Genomic DNA, 22303 nt, shown 5'->3' on the forward strand with positions numbered 1-22303 from the left:
ACACCTTCATAGGCTTTTCTATATCTTTTTAAAAATTATGAGTACAGAAGTTAACAAACGGAATCTTTGTAGTCATAGTTACAATGAAATCTCAAATGGTTTTGCATAAGAATTGGAAGATGTATATAGATATGCATGGATCATATTGCTTTCTATTAACATGTTATTCTTCTATTATTTGCAACAGGAAAATGATCCTGGCCTCTGGTAGAATATCCTAAGCCTAATTGTGTCTTCTGCATCATGATCATTCATGTGCTTATGTTATTTGACGTTCTTAAGTGTTTCCGTAGAACTAAGAACTTTGGAACGAATTGTCGTAATTTTTTGTTCTAGTTTATTATGAAGCATATAAGCAAAGTTAGACATCTTGTCCGTCAGAAAAAACTTTCTTGAACAGTTGATATAACAAAAACAATCTTTATTCAGAAGAGAAGGAAACACAATTTATCTTACAATATTGTAACGCCCAAAAAGGAAAATTCTGAAATTATACTACTGATAACACTACGAGCTGTTTGTAAATAGACTAAATTCCGGAGCTTCCAACTTACTGAAATACGAAGTTTGGAAGGCAATCAATAAGAAGAAACTAATACTCTTAGTGAAATGCGTTTTAATTTATTAGTTTACACCCATAAAGCTCCTGCTTTCTTTAACGCTGGCACGAGTCTTCCTTGCACCTGCAGGCTAATAATCTCGTTAGCTCCTCCAACTAACTTTTGGCCTATGAAAACAGCAGGGACACCTGGTCTAAGTCCTAGCTTTTGGAGTGCATTCTCTACTTCTTTCCCGTTAGACATTTCATCGAGCTGATAGACAGTTGCATTTGCTCCGTAGCTGCTGATGAGTTGCATCACTGAGTGGCTTATGCAGCAACAACTCTTGGCGAAGATTACCAAAGGTTTTTGTTCCACTAATCGGTTTACAGTGTCCATCGCTTTTTGCTGATATAATTTTTTTAGTTTACGTTTTGGTTTTTTGTTTGGTACGTTGTGATCAGGTTTTACAAATGGCTTTTCTGTTGTACTGTGATGTATATGCAACAATGCCATCTATTTATAAGCAAACGAAGTCAGTGATGCATACTACTATACTGATACGTTGCTCAAACGAATTGCACGGAATAAAGCTTAATGGGTAGGGTGTCTTTTGATTCCAAAATATGGCCTCCCACTATTTTCTTCCTGAAGAGCATCTATCTATTTCTAGAGTTTTACAGAAGAAATGCATTTTGAGTGTACAAGCTTATAAGCAGAAATGTTAATTTTCTTAGATTAAAGAAACTTTTTCTTCTCTTGATAGGCACTTGAAGGAGCTGCTGATGGTAAATTACCAGTAAATTTGGATACAATTTTTTCCAAGTCTCAAGAATCCTGGTTTAGTCTGCTGATTGAGGGCTTTCACTTTAACCCTCGTGACATAAGTTTCATTCTGACCGCCAACGAAAAGGATCAATTCCTCTCTGCATTGCTTAGCTTATAGTCATTCTCCGGCCTACCCCATATATACAGAAAGTTTTCTCAAGTTTTAAAGCTATTTCAAAAATAGTGAAAATTTGGCATAATAAAAACCTAATGAATTTTACATTTTAACTTGTGCTTTCAAAGTAGAGTTCTTGCCACGGTGAGGGCAAAACATTTTTATGTCATATATTATAACATCTAATTCATAAAATTATTGTTTTTTAGTTGGATTTAACAGTTATAAAATGTTTGTCATATGTTATGAAGTATTATTTTTCAAAACTCAAATTGAGATGAAATTTACATTAAAATGTGTAAATAATTCATTTATCAGTCATGTTTCATCTTTTATTGTCTTCTTATTTTCAATAAATTTAAACATCATACTTAGTCAATTTAAAAAAAATAAAATAAAATAGTACTATATGTTAAACAAAAAAAATTTCATAATAGACCCCTAATTAAGATGGAAATTGTCCAATTTTTCTAGGCCTAAAGATCTTAGTTCGGCTTTGAGTTCGAGTGAAAATTTATGATCTGATTTTGATTCTTAGAATAATCAATCCAAATTCGACTCATAACCATCTCTAATCATACATCAAACAAGCAATCACTTTTGCATGTGTAGTGAATTCATTCTACTATTATTTTAATGTGTTACATATTGATACAAAATTTGATTCCTTTGAGCTTTATCAAACAAAATGCTCTATATATTCTTTAACCAAAATACTCTTTTGTTGAGTAGAATTTCAGTAATTAGCTAAGACAACCCCATGAGACTTGAGAGAAGGCAATGGACAATTTTATTATTGGCAACCTTCCAAAAAGGGGATGTGGAGCACCTTATCAAAGAACTGAGTGGATAAAGACTTTCCCGTTTCAGAATAAAATCTAATAACGTACTTCAATTACAACTTGAATTTCAGCTTTATATCACTTGTCTTTCCTCTACTTTTATACACCACTTGCATTCTCAAATCGTATTGTAAAAGTTTTTAAATCTTGGTTTCCACCGTCTTCTTTATCTTATTATACTAGGGTGATCAAAATAAATTTGACTCAATATTTAAATCTGACTTTCATCCATCGTAAAAAATGGATTTACAATGATGTTAAAACCAACACAATCAGAAACTGATTTGATGGTCCAAATGAACACCAATATCTTATACTCTCAAATACTATACATTATGTATTTGAAAAAAATATATTTTTTAACACCTTACACGTAGCCAGAACCTCCCCGCTTAATTTTCTATTTACTCCTCAGAATGAAGATCATGATACGATTAAATGAGGCAAACTGATAATGCATGTCATGTTTGATTCCTTGACATGCCTTTGATTAAGGTGTTTTCTCTTCACACTTCACAGTGGTACTAAATGCTAATCTTACAGCAAATTTCCTTGAGGGGACCATGGATTGATTCTTTAGTATTGCACAATTGTACGGATCTATAGATGACATTGCAATTTACATTATCTCCGGTTATATTTTTAGTTTTAATTCTAAAAAATTAGGATCGATTGCATAAAACATTTCGACACGAATTCACTTTCTACAATATTTCGATTTTCTGTAATCTCATCCTGTAAAATCTAAATTTTCTTGCTCCATGATGAAGTTCTTGCATTTTGTGGGTGCGTTATCTTACGCTTCCATCGTTTTTTTTTGCCCGCTACACAAAAATTTTCATAAAAATTAAAAAACTGGTATCTTTGTGTTTAAAAGGCCATTGTAACCTTTAAAGAGATGTGTGTAAAAGTTAATGAGGTATGATATACGGAAAAAATAGAGACAAAATAGACATTTATATAGTTATTTTTTGGAAAAATTATAAAAAACTACCTATTCTATAGTACCTTTTGCAAAAAGCTACCTAATCTAATATTATTTGCAAAAAAATACATTACATGATATTATTATTTGCAAAAGACTACCACTTGACGGAATCAGTAAGTTGACTGTCAAGTGGGTTTTTGACCTAGCACATGAAAGGCACGTGACTTCATTAAATCTACCCTTTCCTCAATTATTTTTCTTTATTTCCCTCAAATTTCCTCCATTGTCTTCTTAATTCTTCTTTTCTTTCTTTTATTGTACTTCCATTAATCTCTTCCATTATATTATGCTTTTATCTTCTTCAACAGGAAATCCCAAAGTTGATAATTGTGATTGATAAATTTTAAAGATTGAGTTCTTGAATTTTGTGGTAAATGTTAGAGCAATTATTTTCATAACTTCGAATTTGAGGAAACTTTTAGGGAATGCGGGGAAGATAGAGCAGAATCTAATACTCCAACATTAATTTTCACCTTTTTTTTCTTCTTTTTCATTCTAATTTAGTTGAATTTGAGGAAATTTTTGGGAAATTTGGAAAAATACACTACTTTGATTATTTTTATTTTGAATTTTTGAATTATTAAAGTTTTCAACTTTAGTCGATGAGATTGGAGAGAGGTTAAGTGTAATTGGATCAGTTTTACTGTTATTAATCTTAAAGCTTTGGTTGGATTTTCTGACTGAATTTGAATGTTGAGTGATGTTTGAGTGGGTGAGGGTGGTTGCGGTAATGGTAGGCCGGTGGCACTAGATGTGTGTGACTGTAGGAATGGTTTGCAATAGGTGTAAGTGAATATTAAGATTTTTTCCTTTTTTTATTTTTTTTATTAAAATATTTGTTTTATTTTACAAATACTTTAAAAAAAATACAAGGATCAAATTGATAATGTCAAGTGGACAATTTAACATCTCAATTTGGTCAGAAAGCTAAATGGAGATCACGTGCCTATCACGTGCAAGGTCAAAGAGATACTTGACGGTCAACTAACTGATTTCTTCAAGTGGTAGTCTTTTGCAAACAATAATATCATTTAAGGTAGTTTTTTGCCAAAAAAACTAGATTCGGTAGTTTTTGCAAAAAATGCTATAAAACAGGTAGTTTTTTGTAATTTTTCCTTTTTTTTGTCAAAATAGTAAAGTAGCAAGTGATGTAAAACGGTAAACAAGAAAAGTTTAACAAGTATAATGGAATTGCTAGTATAAAACCATTCAAGATCATCGTAGTTACTAGAAGAAAGTCTTCAATGATCGGATTCTGAAAGGGCTGAAAGACGATAGATCATACTCTCATTAAAAGAGATAAGATGGTTGTGAAGCAAGTGAAACCCTCGAGAAAGATTAGACATGCACACTATCACCATATATATAGAAATTCAGCGTAAGAGAGTTATAATGCTCAATAAATCTGTTCATAACTAATGTAATCAACAATATAATACTGATAAAAAAACTAAACTTTGTACAGAAAGACTTGAAACCTGAAGAATTAAACGTAAGAATCCTCACTTCATGTGTGCATCCGGAATTTCGTTACAATTCGATCTCAGTCTACTAGAGCAGGGAACCAATTTAGAGTTCGTCAAGAAACAGTACACTTGGTTTGCAACCCATCATCTGCAGAACTTTCTCAAGATCTCGGCCATTTGACCATTGATCGAGTTCAAATACAGTAGGATTAACACCGAAGCCAGTGATCGAGTTCACATACAGAGATACTCAAAATACTCAAAATTTAAGACAGTGATCGAGTTCAAGGTGCATATTTAAGACAAGATACTCAAAATTTTCAGTTCCAAATTCAAATATTATTTCAATTCTCAGTAAACATGAACAATTCGTTGCTTGCACGAGGATATTACACAGGAACGAAAACGAAAATTTACATGGTATCAGAATATCATAATGCTTGAAGAAACAAGTCACTACAGAAGATACATGCTATCAACTCCTCTACAAAATCGACTCTAAATCTGTCGTTATTATATATTCACACGTTAAGTCCCATTAATGTTAACTAGTTTCCGTTCCAGAGCCAAATAGCTCCGGCATCCATAAGCATCTGTGCAAGTCTCCCTTGCACCTGAAGGCTGAGCACGTCATTGGGTCCTCCAACACAAGTTCCACCAATGAAGATACATGGTTCACCCGGTTTGCAACCCATCATCTGTAAACCTCTCGAAATATCTCGACTATTTGGCAATTGATCGAGTTCATATACAGTAGGGTTAGAACCGAAGCCACTGATGAGCTGTATCATAGAGTGGCTTACCGGACAGTTGGTCTTACTGAATATTACCACTGGCCTTTCTTGTACTAAACCCTTCACAATATCCATAAATTTTAAAAGAAATTCCAACAATGAGAAAATGTAATGGTATAAGTGGTGAAAACTGAAAAGACTCGTTTGGTTTGAGATGAAGAAAATACTACGAAACTTTGGTCTATTTATAAGCATGTTCTAAGTACTGATAGCGATCTTGATGAGAGGATAAGTTCGAGAAGTTTCAAACAAAAGGCAAAGTCTTATTTTCTACTTTTCATCCTCAAAAATTATCCGCGAGAATGATCTCTTACATCATTCAAGTTCTTCATATTCCGTAAAGAAACAAGGACATATGTCCTACCAAATACTTCCACTATGACGCAGAAACAAAAACCATTGGAATCTATGGAAATTGACTTTGCAATCACCTAAAGTGAAAAGAATATTTTAGAGCCATACTCTATAGGAATCCAAAAAATCTCTTTTATTTGAGCTTCTATTACATAACCCTAGTTGAAAATTAACTCAAACGAAACTGAAGAGCCAAAAGAAAAGTATGACACAAAAAATATGGGACTAGGAAAAGCTAACCGGATGCGTAACCTTTTCTTTGCATTCGTCATTTGGTCAGATGCATAGACATTTTGCGTGTATGTGCACTTTTGTATTGTAGATTTTCGGATTCATCCTACAAACAGACACAAATCTAAAACACATTATTGTTATACACATTAGACTAACATTAGAGCAAGTCCTTTGAGAAGCCGGAAGAGAATACATTCAGAAAGAACAGGAAACAGAACATATTTGTTTATAAAAATTAAGTCCATTCCACAAGATGAAACGCTCATTATCTTCAATTATGTCACTTAAGGCCAAATGGTCATTATCTTCAATTATGTCACTTAGGATTTTGTTAATTTAAGAACAATCAAGGGATACAGATTTCCACACTATATCACCATTTGATTGTATTGAATTGACGTTAAAAGAATTAACGACAAGAGAACAAAAAATATCTTGAATGAAAATCACTTAAGATAACGAAATTGCATGCTAATCCACACAGAAAATGAGGATCCACACCAAGTAGCAAGCTCGAGTATAGAAGATTTCACAAGGGCGGTAGGAAAAGTCTTAAGCCGCTAGGCCAATCCATGATTCTTGAGTAATTTCTTTAAATTAGTTAATGTGTATAATATGATATATAACAATGCAATCCATGGTTCCATTGTACCTTAATAAAGAGTGAAAACATATTAATTTTATCACATCACACAAGCTTGTATTCAGAGTACTGTAGTATCTTTCCAGGAAACAACACTAGCTATGTCAAGTTGCCTCATTTTTCTGCTTTCTGATAACAAAAGGTAAAAAGGACATAATATCAGGGTATATAATTGATTCTATGAGTCAGAGCCGTGATTTACTTTTCTATATATTGGAGTGAACAAATGCTTTAAAGCTGACATTCTAGCTGTACTTGAAGTACTAGATTTTATTCCCTGTAAAAGGGACAAATCCTTATCCTCTCAGTTTTTGGTAAGGTGCATTACATCCTCTTAAGAAGGTTTATATAAATTTGACTGTTGGCTTTCGGTAAGGTCAGCTTTTACAATCACAGCCCATCTTAGATTGTTTCTAAAACTTTTGTATTTAGATAAATCTAAAAGGAATTTTAACATGTTATTCAGCATAAGACCATGTCATTTTCTGTTAAGCGTTAACCTATGATTATAATTCTCAGCTTTTAAATGAGTACTAAATAACATTCAACAACAATGTTAAGGCCTTATTTTCATAAGATGAAATCAGCTAAATGAACCAAAACATACCAACTCATGAGATTGTCTGCAACAAAGGCTATATTGAAGAACTTTTTAACTACATAAGTTTATCAGCTTAAGACAAGAAATTATCACCCCAATGAGGGGTCGGATATACGCAACCTTACTCTTATTAGTGATAAGAAATAGGTTGTTTCCGATTGACTCTTGATAGCAAACATCATCGGTAAATTCACGTCAAGAAGAAGTATACATAATTTAATGAGTTATTTAAATGTAGTCTATAAAAATCCGAAACCAAAGAACTAGAAATCATTGGTCCAATATGCTTCATGTGATACCTTTGAGCATCAAGTTGCCGCTCGCAACAGCAGCCGCTTCAAGTGCCTATGAAACCATGAAAAAAGTTTTAAGTTTTCTTCTTATGAACACGTAAACGTGAAATGCATTGCTTCGGTAAAACTCTTGAATAGATAGATGCTCTTCAGGAAAAAAATAGTTCAGTAAATGTCAAATCTGTGGGAGGCCATATTTTGGAATAAAGGGACGCACATTAAGCTTTATTCCTTGCAATTCGTTTGAGTGACGTATCAATCACTGGCTTCATTCACTTATAAATAGATGGCATCATTGCATATTTATCACAGTACAACAGAAAAGCCATTTGCAAAACCTGATCACAACACCACAACCAATCTCACTTTCTTGCTTCTCTTTTGTGTCCACAACAAACTTACCAAACAAAAAACCAAACTAAGACTAAAGAAAAAAAATCTTAAACAAAATATATCTAAAAAACAAGCGATGGACATTGTAAATCGATTAGTGGAACAAAAACCTTTGGTAATCTTCACCAAGAGTTGTTGCTGCATAAGCCACTCAGTGATGCAACTCATCAGCAGCTACGGAGCAAATGCAACTGTCTATCAGCTCGATGAAATGTCTAACGGGAAAGAAGTAGAGAGTGCACTCCAAAAGCTAGGACTTAGACCAGGTGTCCCTGCTGTTTTCATAGGCCAAAAGTTAGTTGGAGGAGCTAACGAGATTATTAGCCTGCAGGTGCAAGGAAGACTCGTGCCAGCATTAAAGCAAGCAGGAGCTTTATGGGTGTAGAATAAAAATAATTGCATCTACTAAGAAAATTTCAATGCCCTAATTTTGCAATTTTTACTAAGAGTATTAGTTTCATCTTATTGATTACCTTCCAAACTTTGTATTTCAGTAAGTTGGAAGCTAGGGAATTTAGCCTATACACATACAGCTCCTAGTGCCATCTGCAGTAAACAATATTGTAAGATAAATAGTGTTTCCTTCTCTGCTAAACAAATAATTTTTTTTTGTTACATCAACTTTTCAAGAAACATTCTGATGATATGTCTTAACTTTATTATATGCTTTTTTTTATAAACTAGAACAAAAGATATAATTTGTTCCACAAATTGAAGTGCTTAGTTCCGACACATCAGCACATGATTATTCATGTGGCAGAAAGCACAATTAGGCTTAGGATTCTACTAGAGGCCAGCATCGTTATTACTATTTCTAATATAAGCAGAATACCATGTTAATGAGAAAGTAATATAATCCAAGCATTTCTATATACTTCTTCCAATTCTTATGCAAAACCATTCGAGATTTTATTGTAACAACGTCTACAGATTTCATTTGTAAATTCTGTACTCATACTTTTTCAAAAAGATTTAGACGAGCCAGTACGTATACGACATAGCAACATACGGTTGAAGTCATGACGCATTATAAATTCTTTAAGATTTAAACCAAAAACAACAGATACTTAAACCGACAAAGTCTTATGTTAAACATATATTCAATTACTAAAGATAGGCAGGATGTAAAATATATGTTCATCGCTGTTAGAAAGCCATTGCTATGACTCCCAAGGACAATCTACATTCTAAATTTATAATGAATAGATAGCCTCATTGAAATGCAGCCATGAATGAGTGATAGAGGTTCGGTTTTATTTTACAGGAACTGTTTCCTTCACTGTTCATTAGGGTTTTTGATTTTATTTTACAAGAACTAAAAATCAGTTTTTGTTTTAATGCGGATCTCTACTTATGTCTCTAAAGGCTGCAAAAATCTATTAAAATACTGTTGCTGTGATGCAACAAACTGACTTTGCATCCGCATCCTCAATACATAGATCAGGAAAGATATTTCATTACAGCCTAGTAGATGGTATTCAAGAACATAATTGCAGATTAATCCAAAAAATCCCTCACACAATACTAGAGAATCAAACTATTGAATTGCACAATCAAGCAAATATTCGGTTAACAGTGATGCTAATATTGATGGAGGCATGTCAAGGAAACATGTAAAGCTACATCAAGTTGCCTCATTCAATGTACAATATGATATAGATGACATTAGAAACATAAGAAAGAGAATCTAAGCATACGTAACTGATTTTTAGGAGCCAGACATGTGATTTTCCCATGTTGCAGTGTACGAAAACTATGTGAACAAAAGCTGATATTCCAGTTGTACTTGTAGTACATCTGATCAATTCCTCTAAAGCGGAGATTTCCGTATCCTCTGACTTCTTTGATAAGATGCCCTACATGCTTGAAGCAAGGTTGATTTGGAATTACCCTTTGGCTTCTCGTAGGGCCGTCTTACTTAACTGGTTTCTAGAATTCTGTTCATCAAAAGAACATGGTTTTTCAAAACAAGAATGGAATCTTTATACTTAGATAAAGCTGAAAGGAATCAAATAAGATGCTAGTATTTATACTTTAGTGCTAGTATGAGCAAAGATAGCTACTAATTACATGTACATGATGGCAGATTTGAGAGCAGAAGATATTACAGTGAGATTTTATGCTATATACTAAGTACAACGTAGCCTGTACAGCCGATTCTGTGCACAAGAAGCATCACACCATCTCTAAAAAGGAAAAGAGAGTCCAAAGTTAGTTTAATACCTGGACAAGATATCTTAAACATCCTCGTATCCATTTTTCTTTCAAAATTAAATATCATCCTCTTAATTATCTAGAGTAACCCAATCTGACATTCCATTCAACGTTAGGTGCAAGCTCATGCATAGAAGATATCTTAACAGATTACAGCCTTAACTGTACAATAAACCTCTTCTATAGTAAAATGTTAGTCTGATCTCTTCAGAAACTTCCAATTTGATTATTATTTAAGACCATCATAGGATAAATAAAAAATTTCCAATCTAAAAGGCAATTTGTTTAGCTATTAGACTCATTTAATACGGACACTTGTTAGATCTGGGAAACATGATAGATATCAAAGGATTATAATAACAGGAATGACAATCTTCTAAAGAAATTTCATGTTATCATAAATTAAATACAAGCATGGTGTATGAAACTATCTACAACAAAGAACAATCAAATATTCATTTGAGCGGTTCAGGACTAGTGTAATCAAGAATTTAATACTGATCGAAATAAAGTATGTACAGAAAGACTTGAAGCATGAACAGTAAAACGTATAAAATCCTCACTTCACGTCTGTATCCAAAACCTTGTTAACACTTGCTCTCAGTCAGCTAGAGCAGGCAAAAATATAAGACATTAAAAAGAGTATAGCACGTTGTACCAGACTGTTCTGAAATAATCACATTAGTTGTTTAGAACAATTGCCTTGACAGTAGCTATATCGTGCTCAGAAAATTTCAAGTATGTTTATAAGCATTTCAAAATGAAATAGAAGAATGATAGATTTAACCTGATCTTTGATCCTGAAAACTTGGCTTAGACTAATGTTGCTTTAATCATTTATGTAGTCAGTTTATATTTGAATTGTATGCTAGTGGTGATTAAGCATATGATTTTATTATCTTGCAATACGCAGTTACAATTGTAATTATACTTGCTAATTGATTAAGAGACAATCTACAGAAGCATATCATCTTTTTTTATCAAGAATGTGCATTTGACTCAAAATTTTCAGTTCTAAACTCAAATATTATTTCAGTTCTCAGTAAACATACACGAGTACTTGCTTACACAACAAAACGGCATTCTCCCCTTTCTGGATGGAAGGAGGATATGACATACAAAATTCTAAGGTAAATGGCTCATTATATCATGCGCACTTCTTATATATTTGAAGTTGCACTTGATGTTTGTTACTAATGGTCAATCGGAAACAACCTCTTGTTAGTGTTATCGCTAACAAGGGTAAGGTTGCGTACGTCCGACACCCCAAACCCCACCCTAGATGGAAGCAAATTAATGACATTGGGGTAATGGGATGTTGTAGAATCTGATAATGCTCGGAAAAAACAAGGCACTATAGAAGACCCTTATTTGCATCATCTTAGCTATAGACATAATATGATATCAACTCCTCTACAAAATTGACCCTAAAACCTCCTTGTCATATTTTCACAAGCTAAGTTTGAATAGAGTTAACTAGTTTCTGTTCCAGAGCCAAATAGCTCCAGCATCCATTAGCATCTGTGCAAGTCTGCCTTGCACCTGAAGGCTGAGCACGTCATTGGGTCCTCCAACAAAATTTCCACCAATGAAGATACATGGTACACTCGGTTTGCAACCCATCATCTGTATAACTCTCTCAATATCTCGACCATTTGGCAATTGATCAAGTTCATATACTGTAGGGTTAGCACCGAAGCCACTAATGAGCTGTATCATAGAGTGGCTTACAGGACAGTTGGTCTTACTGAAAATTACCACTGGCCTTTCTTGTACCAAATCCTTCACAATATCCATGTTTTTTTAGGGAAATTTCTTTTTGTTAGAGGGATAATAGTTATGAAAATGTTGAAATATGTACTGCAATGGTATTACTTGGTGAAGAGACTCGTATGGTTTGAGATGAAAAAAGAATGCTAAGTTTGGCCTTATTTATAAGCATGTTCTAAGGCGACTCCTTTCTGCATTCAAGAAATCTTTATGAGAGGATAAGTTCAGGAAGTTTCGACCAAAAGGCATACTTTAATTTTCTATTTTTCATCCACAAAAAAATTATACGGGAATATGAACTCTTACATCATCCAAGTTCTCCATATTCTGTAAAGAAACAAGGACGTTTGTCATATTTAATACTTCCACTATGACACAAGAAACAAAAACCACAGGAATCCATGAAAATTGACTTTGCAACACCTAAAAGTGAAGAGAATATTGTATAGCCATTCTCTATAGGAATCCACAAATTATAGAGGATGGCTATTCAATATTTGAGCTAGAAGAGGATACATCCAGAAAAGAACAGGAGACTGAACATATTTATTTATACAAATTATATCCATTCCACTGCCAAAAGATGAAATGCTTGAAGAAACATATTATACATAAATGATACAACTACAGCCAAATGGACATTTCCTTCAGCTATGTGACCTAAGATTTTGTTAATTTAAGAAATAATCAAGGGATACAGACTTCCCACATTATCACCATTTGGTTACATTGAAATTTGAGTATAAAAGAATTAACGGCAAGAGAACAAAACCTATCTTGAATAAAAATCGCATAAGATGATGAAATTGCATGCTAATCCCCAACCCTTGATTCTCGGGTAATTTCTTTAATTAAGATTAGTTAATGTGTATAATATGAGATATAATAATGCAATCCATGGTTTCATTGTACAGTACTAAAGAGTAAATTCATCTGAGTTTGTCACATCACACAAGTTCTAGGAAACAAAACTAGCTATGTCAAATTGCCTCATTTTTTCTGCTTTCTGATAACAAGAAAAAAAGACAGAATATCAGAGCATATAATAGATTTTATGAGTCAGTGTCGTGATTTACTTTTCTATATTGGAGTAAACAAATGCTTTAAAGCTGACATTCTAGCTGTACTTGAAGTACTAGATTCCATTCCCTGTAAAATGGACAAGTCCTTATTCTCTCAGATTTTGATAAGAAAGCTTTTTATAAATTTGACTGTTGGCTTCCGGTAAGGCCGGTTTTTACAATCACAGGCCAACTTAGGTTGTTTCTGAAACTTTTGTATTTAGATAAATCTAAAAGGAATCAATTAAAATGCTGATATGCATACTGCAATGCTCATACTGTGACAAAATTTCTTTGGTGCTTATAGACAATGTATTTATCATGATATCATATCCCAAAGCAAAAGTTGACTTGTACAGAATAGTGCAATTGATGTTCAGAACAGCACCAGTAATCTGAATAAGACTAAGGAGGAATAAAAGTTATGTAATACCAAGAGAACCTGATCTGAGGGAATTATGTGTTGAGGAATAATCATCCGTACATAGTTACATTTCCATTTTTCTTTAACCTTTGTAGATCATCTACGTTTGTTCCATGTGCATCATCTAGAATGGCCTGCTTGACATTCCAGTAACATTAGGCGCTCATTTTATCATTGTAAATTGAACTTGTTTCTAACATGCATTCAACAGAATTTTAACATGTTATTCAGCATAAGACCATGTCATTTACTGTTATTCTATGATGGTAATTCTCAACTCTTAAGTGAATACAAATTAGATAACCTACAAAAATGATGCCAAGGCCTGAAACTGAAAAAGATGCAATAGGCTACATGAACCAAAATACACAAACGCATGAGATTGTCTGCAAAAAAGGCTATATCTAAGAATTTTTTTACTGCATAAATTTATCAGCTTAATGATCACAAAAAATTTTGATGGCATGTGTAATCCAGTTGAAACTAGCAGTGGCAATAAATTCAGTAGATGACAATGTACTCCAGAAAGCAGACTTCCGGATTAGGACTATGAGACATGGGAGAGAGGAGTTGGCAACATGGAGGCCGCAAATTCATCAACGTGAACTCTACTTTGAAAGCACAAGCTAATATGTAGAACTTCATTAAAGTTTTCTCACTTTGAAAAACTTGCATCTAATCCAATGCTAAATTCTCAGTACTGGAACATATTTTACACAAGCTCTTAGGTATCATGAAAGTTGTAAACATTTCATAATACTTTGAAGTTAAACATGATATCTACATCATGTAAGCTCAATTAACAGAGTTTTGAGGTTTCTGCCTAACAATAGCATGATTAGCATAATGGAAGGTCCAATGTATTTCATGTGTTACCTTTGAGCATCAAGTTGCCTCTATCATCAGCAGCTCCTTCGAGTGCCTATGAAAAGAAGAAAAAGCTTCTTTAATCTTTAAGAATATTAACATTTCTGCTTATAAACACAAACACGAAACGCAATGCTTCTGTAAAACTCTAGTTTGCATAGATGCTCTAGAGAAAAAAAAAGCTCCAATCAATGACAGAACTGTGTGAGGCCATATTTTGGAATAAAGAGACACCCATTAAGTTTTATTCCTTGCAATTCTCTTGAGTTACGTATCAGTATAGTAGCATCAATCACAGGCTTCATTTACTTAAAAAGATAGCACGATTCACAGTAAAATTGAAAAGCCATTTGTAAACCTGATCACACACCACAATAAAATCTCACTTTCTCACTTCTCTTTTGTGTCCACAACAAAGGTTGCAAACAAAAACCAAAACTCAAATAAGAAAAACTCTCTCTACCTCCAAGAACGTAAAAACTAAAATATATCAACAAAAAGGCGATGGACATTGTAAATCGATTAGTGGAACAAAAACCTTTGGTAATCTTCGCCAAGAGTTGTTGTTGCATAAGCCACACAGTGATGCAACTCATAAGCAGTTATGGAGCAAATGCAACTGTCTACCAGCTCGATGAAATCTCTAAGGGAAAAGAAGTTGAAGGTGCACTCCAAAAGCTGGGGCTTAGGCCAGGTGTCCCTGCTGTTTTCTTAGGCCAAAAGTTAGTAGGAGGAGCTAAAGAGATTATTAGCTGGCAGGTGCAAGGAAGACTTGTGCCAGCCTTAAAGGAAGCAGGGGCATTATGGGTGTAGAATAAAAATGAAATGCATCTAGGAAGAAAATAATAAAGCCATAATTTAAAATTTATTACCAAGAGTATTAGTTTCTTCTTGTTGAATACCTTCCAAACTTTGTATTAGCTTCAGTTTGAAGCTATGGAATTTACCCTATTTACATACAGCTCCTAGTATTATCAGTAGTATAATATTGTATTTCCTTTAATTGGATGTTACAATATTGTAAGATAATTATTTTTTCTTCTCTGCTAAATAAAAATTGTTTTTGTTATATCTATTGTTCAAGAAACTTTCTGATGGACAAGATGTCTAAACTTCTTATATACTTTACTATAGAATTCGTTCCACAAAAAACACTTAGCACGTCAAATAAAAACAGCACATGATTGATCATGATGCAGGAAGCACAATTAGGTTTAGGTTTCTACCAGAGGACAGCATCTTATTTCTTGTTTTTAATATTGGAAAAATAAAATGTTAAAAGGAATATGATCCATGAACTTTCATATACTTCTTCCAATTCTTATGCAAAACCGTTCGAGATTTCATCGTAACAATGTCTAATAAGATTTCGTTCGTTACCTTCTGTACTCATACTTCTTTAAAAAGATTTAGACAAGCCCGTACCTTTAATACATCAATACTTATGTGACACCGCTATGTACGATGGGAGTCATGAGTCTTGACGCATTAACAATTGTCTTTAAGACTTCAATTAATATTAAAAGATGCTTAAACTGACAAAGTCTTATGTATTAACATATATTCAATTACTAACCGTAGGCAGGGTGAAAAATATATGTGCATTACTGGTAGAAAGCCAATTCTATGACTCCCAAGGACAATATGCAATCATAGTTCATAATGAGAAAAATGAATAGATATAAGTCATAATTTGAGGATCAAGTGAAAGATCACCTCATTGTAAAAGAATTGAACTTATAAACATGGTGATCCAGTCATGAATAAGTGACAGGGGTTTGGTTTTAATTTTCCAGGAACTGTGTCCTTCGTTGTTCATTAGGGCTTCAATTTTGATTTTACAAGAACTTAAAAATACGTTGTTATTTTTAGTACAGATCTCCATGTATGTTTCTTAAGGCTGCAGAAATAGATGAAGATAATATTGTTGTGATGCAACAAACTGACCTTGCGTCCACTTGCTCAATCCACAAATCAGGAAAGATATTTCATTAATGTTGGCTAAGTTATTCAAAAGTTGTGGTTCAAAATTTAGTGGGTATTGAAAGGTAGTTAGAATGCCTTGGAAGTAGCCAATAAAATAGAAGTGTAGTAGCATATTGATAGTAGCAGTAAGTATTAATTTTCATGTTAGTGTTAAACTTGTGATGTTATTGTTCCTAAGTTTCTAGTTTTGTGGGATAGTGGAGTACTAAGTGAGAAGTTAGTCAAATGTATTTGCTTGTTTTTAGCTAGTTTTAGTTAGCATGTGAGGCTATCTATAGCTGTGAGTCGGTTGGTGCTTTGTAGTGCAGAGATGTAGTAGTATTTAATTAAGTGAAGTTTGTTTATTGTCTTTGTACCAACAATTAAGGCTTAGTTGATGGTATTGAACATAATTTTGGATCAATCCCAGTAATAAAGAATCAAATTATTTACTTGCACAATCAGGCAAATTTTCAGTTAAGAGGTGCTAATATTGATTGAGGCATGTCAAGGAAACATGAAAAGCTACATCAAGTTGCCTCGTTCACTGTATAATATGATATAGATAACATAAAAAAATATAAGAAAAGGAAGAATCTAAGGGTACGTAACTGGTTTTAAGAGTCAGACTTGTGATTTTCCAATGTTGTAGTGTACGAAAACTGTGAATCAAAGTTGATATTCCATTTGTACTTGAAATACATCTGATCAATTCCTCTAAAACAGATATTTCCTTATCCTCCGACTTCTTTGATAAGATGCCCTACAGCCTTGTAGCAAGGTTACCTATGGAATTGCCCTTTGGCTTCTTGTAGGGCTGTCTTTTGAAACCAAAGGCTACCTTAACTGTTTTCTGGAATTTTGCTCATCAAAAGAACCTGATGTTACAAAACAAGAATAAATTCTCTATTTTTTAAGATAAAGCCAAAAAGGAATCAAATGAGATGCTAGTATTTACACATTAATGCTAGTATGAGCAAACAATAGCTACTAATCACGATTACATGAAGAAGGATTTCAAGTGCAGAAGGATATTCCAAAGAGAGATTTTATGCTATACACCAAGTACAACTTGGCCTGTACAGCCGATTAAATTCTGTGCAGAAACAGCACCACGTCATCTCTTAAGAGGAAGAGAGAGGCCAAAATTTAATACCAGGACAACTTCACAGAGTCATGTGACGCCTAGCTGCAGAAAGGGAGTCATCTTTGCACCCCTTTAATCCATCCTCTTGAGAATCTAGAGTAGCCCAAGTGGACATTCCATTTATTTCTACCTACAGGCTCATTATCTTTATGTAAGAAATTACTTCTATCATGCATCTGACAAGATTTAAGCATGTGTCCTGGCAGATAAAGGGTGTCATTATAATTAGAGAACAAAATCACTAAAGTCATGTACGAATAAATTTCACAAATAATACAGAATGCTCAGTAAAATTAGGTTGCTAAAGGCTAAACGTTCTACACATTACTGTTAGCTATTTGCTTCTCATACTGACGTTCAAGTCTCCTTACCAAATGCCCAAGTGAGTTAAATAGATATACAACAAGATAAGTGTGCTAACTTAAGCCACAAAACACGTTTTGGCATGCAAATGAAATTGATGAAGAATGCAAACCTGCAACAACTAGTCAGGTAGTTCTTGCCCAGGATATTCCCCCTTAACAACAACAACTACAACAATGTCAGAGCCTTATTCCCCCTCAACCAGCATAGCAAAAATAAAGAAATATTGGAAACCAATTTCACTCGTGTTTTTGATCTGATAAGTTCCTTTTATCATGGCATTTGACTAAAACTTTCAATATGTATTATGCAAATCATATCTAAAGCTGATAAAATTTTGAAATGCCAAAGTAAGTTTTGTTATTGTGTCACTACTCACGATATTAGGAAATATATTATGTATATCATGAACTACAGAAGGAGAATGTAAAACGACTATGCAGGATAGTCATACTTCCTCTTTAACATGACCTCGAATATCAAAGCGCAAGAAATCACAGCATTCGTTAGAGTTTCTGTTGCCTAATACTTGCTTTCCTGTGCGAAATAAGAATTTAAGACTAAGATAAATTTGTCATCCTATTCTAAAGGCAACATTTTTCACCAATGGAGAATCTATTTTTACAATGTAATGTATATAAGTTCATATTATCTCGAATCTAAACATGATCTCTGTATCATGTAGAGTCATGAACAGAGAGATTTCTTCAAAAGATATATACGAGTATAGTGAAACCCTCTATATTTCATATGATACCTTTGAGCATCAAGTTGTTACTAACATCAGCAGCTACTGCAAGTGCCATAGTAAAAAAAACAAAAAAATATAAAATCTGCATAGCAAAAAATGATTCTTTCTCAGCATATCCACATATCAAAATGCTTCTGTAAAACACTAAAAGAATAATTGCTCAACAAAAGGAAAGATTTCTACGGTCATTGTCAAGATCACCAAAAGAAAATAGTATGGGATCAAAATATTCCCATTAAGCATCATCTCTTAACATTACTTTTGAGTAAATTATGAGAGAAGCAACATCATTACTGACCTAGTTCAACTATAAATAGGTAGCATGATAGCTCACATTTTTCTCAGAGCAGAGCCAATTTGTGAAATCATATTGCATTCCCACATTCAAGCGCATTTGCATACTTCTTTTCTATATCCTAAAGAAAAGAAAAAACAAACAAAGAAAACTCCCCACATTCCATAAGCAAAGACACAACTTCAGCATGCAAGCTATGGACATTGTAAGCCGATTAGTGGAGCAAAAGCCTTTGGTAGTCTTTACCAAGAGTTGCTGCTGCATAAGCCATTCAGTAACGCAACTCTTAGGCAGCTATGGAGCAAATGCAACTGTTTATCAGCTTGATGAAATGTCTAATGGACAAGAAATAGAAACAGCACTCCAAAAGCTAGGGCTTCGGCCAGGTGTTCCTGCTGTTTTCATAGGCCAAAAGTTAGTAGGAGGAGCAAAAGAGATTATTAGCCTGCAGGTCCAAGGAAGACTTGTACCGGCATTGAAGGAGGCAGGAGCTTTATGGGTGTAGAATAATACAAAACGCATATACCAACATAATTTTGATACCATAATTTGCAATTTTTACTAAGAGTATTAGTTTCTTCTTATTAATTGCATTCCAAACTTCGTATTTCAGTAAGTTGGAAGCTACGGAATTCAGTCTATTTACATACTGGCAGCCTTAGTGAACAGAAGTATGATTTTGTAGTTTTCTTTTTGCTTTGGTATTATATTATTTTAAGATAAATAAAGCGTCTCCTTTTCTGCTAAATAAATGTTGCTCTTGTTGTTTTAATTGTTCAATAAAATTTCTAATGGACAAGATGTCTAAACTTTATTATATGCTTCATTATAAACTCGAACAACAATAACCCGTTGTACAAAATTTAAGTGCTTATTTCTGCAGAAAACTTGGCTACCAAATAATATCTGCACATCTATGATTATAAATCATAAAGCAGAAAGCAGAATTAAGCTTAGGATTCTGCCAGAGGCCAGCATCATTTTTCCTGTTGCTAATATTAGCCAAAAACCATGTTAATGATAAATCAAGATGATCCATGCATTCCCATAAACTGCTTCCAATATTATGTACTCCTGTTTGAGATTTCTTTAGTTAACTTTTGTACTCTTAACTTATTTATAGATTTAGTCAAGCCTGTGAAAGTACAAAATCCTCAGTACTTATATGACACCGAAAACAAGAGATATTTAAACTGGCAAAGTCTATATCCAGTTACTAAACACATGTAGAGTATAAACTATCTGTGCATGACTATCAGAAAGCCAACTCTGTAAGTCCCAAGGACAATCAACAATCTTTTCTAACAAGAAAAATGAATAAAAGCAGGTGAATTTCAGAATCAAGTTAATGGATCAACTCATTGAGAAAAATCAAACTCATAAACATGGTGATGCAGTCATGAATGAGTATTGGGGTTCGATTTATTTTACATGAACCATGTCTTTTGTTGTTCATAGGGGTTCGATTTGTACATTACAAGAACTTAATAATAGTTTTTTTTCATTTTAATACAGATCTCTGTTTATGTTTCTTACAGCTCCAAAAAAAGGAATAAAATATAGTCTTGCGCAATACAACAAACTGACCATGCATCCACATCCTCAATTCATAGATCAGAAAAGATATTTCACTTAGTCTGAATTGCACAATCAAGCAAAACTCATTGTAGTCTATAACTACTTCCCAGAAGAAAAGTCTCAATAAAAAAAATATTTCCTATATATTGAGGCATGTCAAGGAAACACGAAAAGCTATATCAAGTTGCTTGATTCACTGTATGAATATGATCTAGATAACATTATAAACATTATAGTTTTTTCTTGATTAAAAAAAGGAGGAAAAGGAAGAATCTAAGGGTGCATAACTGATTTTAGGAGTCAGACTTGTAATTTTCCCATGTTGTAGTGTACGAAACTATGTAAATCAAAGTTGATATTCCAGCTGTACTTGAAGTACGTCCTATTAATTCCTCTGAAGTGGGAATGTCCCCATCCTTTCACTTCTTTGATAAGGTGCCCAACATCTTTGTATCAAGGTTTTCAACAGAGTTGGCCATTGGCTTCTCGTAGGGCTGTCTTATGAAACCAATGGCTAGCAAAACTGGTATCTCAATTCTGCTCATCAAAATAACCTGTCGAAACAAGAATGAAACCTTATTTTTAGATAACGCTGAAAGGAATCAAATCAGATGCTAGTATCTATACTTTAATGCTATTGTCAGAAAAGGATAGCTACTAATCAGAGTTACACCATGGAAGATTTCAAGTGCAGAAGGATATTGCAATAGGAGATTTTATGCTACAATTCAAGTACAACTTGACCTGTACAGCCAAAATAACAATTTCTGTGCACAAGCAGCACCGCGTCATCTCAATAGAGAAATAGGAGGCCAAAGTAAATTTAATACCAGGAGAGCCTCACATGGCGCATCTGCAGGAGGGGAATCATCTAAAGTAAGCCAAGTGGGCATTCCATATAATCCTACAGGCTCATTTAACATATTTAATGAAATTGTTTCTACCATGTATATGACAAAATTTAAGCATATTTTCCTGAACATAGAGGATGTCATTTATCATATGATAACAATATGTATTATCTTTTCTAATTGAAGAAAATACGAATAATTTTCTCTTTTGATATAGAATATGCAGTAAAATCAGGTTGCAAAAGCTAAACGTTTTACAGATTTTTTGCAAGCTACTTGATTCTCATATACACCTTGTGTCAAGTTTAGCCACGATACGTATACTTTTGGCATGCAAGTGAAAATTGGCAAACAAATGCACAGCAACTTAATATCTTGAATCTAGACACTTTTCTACATCATGTACGGTTAGGAACAGAGCAATCTCTTCAAAAGATATACATGATGAGTCTAATGAAACCCTCAATATATTCCATATGATACCTCTGAGCATTAACTTGTTTCTATCGTCAGCACCTCCCGCAAAAGCCATAGAAAAAAGAACAAAAAACTGTTTAGTCAGTGTAACAAAAAAAAAAAGATTCTTTCTTAACATATTCACATATCTAAATGCTTCTGTAAAACACTAGAAAGAATAGTTACTCAACAAAAAGGAAAGAGTTCCATGGTCATTGTCAATATTACGAATGAAGATAGTATGGGATAAAAATATTCCCATTGAGCATCATCCCTTAACACTACTTTTATGTGATTTATGAGAGAAGCTATATCATTATTACTGACCTAGTTTAACTATAAATAGTAAGCATGATATCTCAGGTTTTTTCACAGCAGAACCAGCAAAATATCTATTAGTGATATCATATTGCAATCCCACATTCAATCACATTTGCGTACTTTTCTGTATCCAAAGGAGAGTCATACAGA

At 33.5% G+C, this 22303-nt stretch overlaps 6 protein-coding genes across 7 annotated transcripts; 3 read left to right on the top strand and 3 right to left on the bottom strand.

Moving 5' to 3' along the window:
* Positions 1-63: 63 nt before the first annotated feature.
* On the bottom strand, positions 64-1019 carry LOC130812674 (monothiol glutaredoxin-S1-like). The gene has a single exon (XM_057678226.1). It carries the CDS (start codon positions 936-938, stop codon positions 630-632), a length of 309 nt encoding a protein of 102 aa, XP_057534209.1. The 5' UTR covers positions 939-1019; the 3' UTR covers positions 64-629.
* A 4307-nt stretch (positions 1020-5326) lies between these two features.
* On the bottom strand, positions 5327-6426 carry LOC130813635 (monothiol glutaredoxin-S6-like). The gene is made up of 3 exons (XM_057679472.1): positions 6317-6426; positions 6236-6263; positions 5327-5632 (listed from the first exon to the last, which is right to left on the bottom strand). The coding sequence occupies exons 1-3, from the start codon at positions 6424-6426 to the stop codon at positions 5327-5329; spliced, it is 444 nt and encodes a 147-aa protein (XP_057535455.1).
* A 1493-nt stretch (positions 6427-7919) lies between these two features.
* LOC130812678 (monothiol glutaredoxin-S1-like) lies at positions 7920-9099 on the top strand. Its single transcript, XM_057678232.1, has one exon. The coding sequence runs from the start codon at positions 7984-7986 to the stop codon at positions 8473-8475; it is 492 nt and encodes a 163-aa protein (XP_057534215.1). The 5' UTR covers positions 7920-7983; the 3' UTR covers positions 8476-9099.
* Positions 8227-22228, bottom strand: LOC130812676 (monothiol glutaredoxin-S6-like). Of its 2 annotated transcripts, XM_057678229.1 has the most exons (7): positions 21860-22228; positions 20814-21079; positions 17004-17269; positions 14436-14481; positions 9793-13693; positions 8564-8636; positions 8227-8365 (listed from the first exon to the last, which is right to left on the bottom strand). In XM_057678229.1, the coding sequence occupies exon 5, from the start codon at positions 12099-12101 to the stop codon at positions 11781-11783; it is 321 nt and encodes a 106-aa protein (XP_057534212.1). In that variant the 5' UTR covers positions 12102-13693; positions 14436-14481; positions 17004-17269; positions 20814-21079; positions 21860-22228; the 3' UTR covers positions 8227-8365; positions 8564-8636; positions 9793-11780. The 2 variants fall into 2 exon arrangements, with proteins under 2 accessions (XP_057534212.1, XP_057534213.1); XM_057678230.1 differs by lacking the exons at positions 17004-17269; positions 20814-21079; positions 21860-22228 and adding an exon at positions 14965-15104.
* On the top strand, positions 14845-15239 carry LOC130812680 (monothiol glutaredoxin-S1-like). The gene has a single exon (XM_057678234.1). It carries the CDS (start codon positions 14931-14933, stop codon positions 15237-15239), a length of 309 nt encoding a protein of 102 aa, XP_057534217.1. The 5' UTR covers positions 14845-14930.
* LOC130812677 (monothiol glutaredoxin-S1-like) lies at positions 18505-19759 on the top strand. The gene has a single exon (XM_057678231.1). It carries the CDS (start codon positions 19135-19137, stop codon positions 19450-19452), a length of 318 nt encoding a protein of 105 aa, XP_057534214.1. The 5' UTR covers positions 18505-19134; the 3' UTR covers positions 19453-19759.
* Positions 22229-22303: the final 75 nt, after the last annotated feature.

Source organism: Amaranthus tricolor, chromosome 5, assembly GCF_026212465.1.
Source record: "Amaranthus tricolor cultivar Red isolate AtriRed21 chromosome 5, ASM2621246v1, whole genome shotgun sequence".
NCBI classification, from domain to species: Eukaryota; Viridiplantae; Streptophyta; class Magnoliopsida; order Caryophyllales; family Amaranthaceae; genus Amaranthus; species Amaranthus tricolor.

Coding starts and splice junctions, on each gene's coding strand:
- LOC130812674 (XM_057678226.1), bottom strand. CDS start 938: ATGGACACTGTAAACCGATTAGTGGAACAAAAACCTTTGGTAATCTTC.
- LOC130812680 (XM_057678234.1), top strand. CDS start 14,931: ATGGACATTGTAAATCGATTAGTGGAACAAAAACCTTTGGTAATCTTC.
- LOC130812677 (XM_057678231.1), top strand. CDS start 19,135: ATGCAAGCTATGGACATTGTAAGCCGATTAGTGGAGCAAAAGCCTTTG.
- LOC130813635 (XM_057679472.1), bottom strand. CDS start 6,426: ATGAGCGTTTCATCTTGTGGAATGGACTTAATTTTTATAAACAAATAT. Junction 6,264..6,316: donor CTCAAAGGACTTGCTCTAAT/GTTAGTCTAATG, acceptor GTCTGTTTGTAG/GATGAATCCGAAAATCTACA. Junction 5,633..6,235: donor CGAAAATCTACAATACAAAA/GTGCACATACAC, acceptor GATATTGTGAAG/GGTTTAGTACAAGAAAGGCC.
- LOC130812676 (XM_057678229.1), bottom strand. CDS start 12,101: ATGGATATTGTGAAGGATTTGGTACAAGAAAGGCCAGTGGTAATTTTC.
- LOC130812678 (XM_057678232.1), top strand. CDS start 7,984: ATGGCATCATTGCATATTTATCACAGTACAACAGAAAAGCCATTTGCA.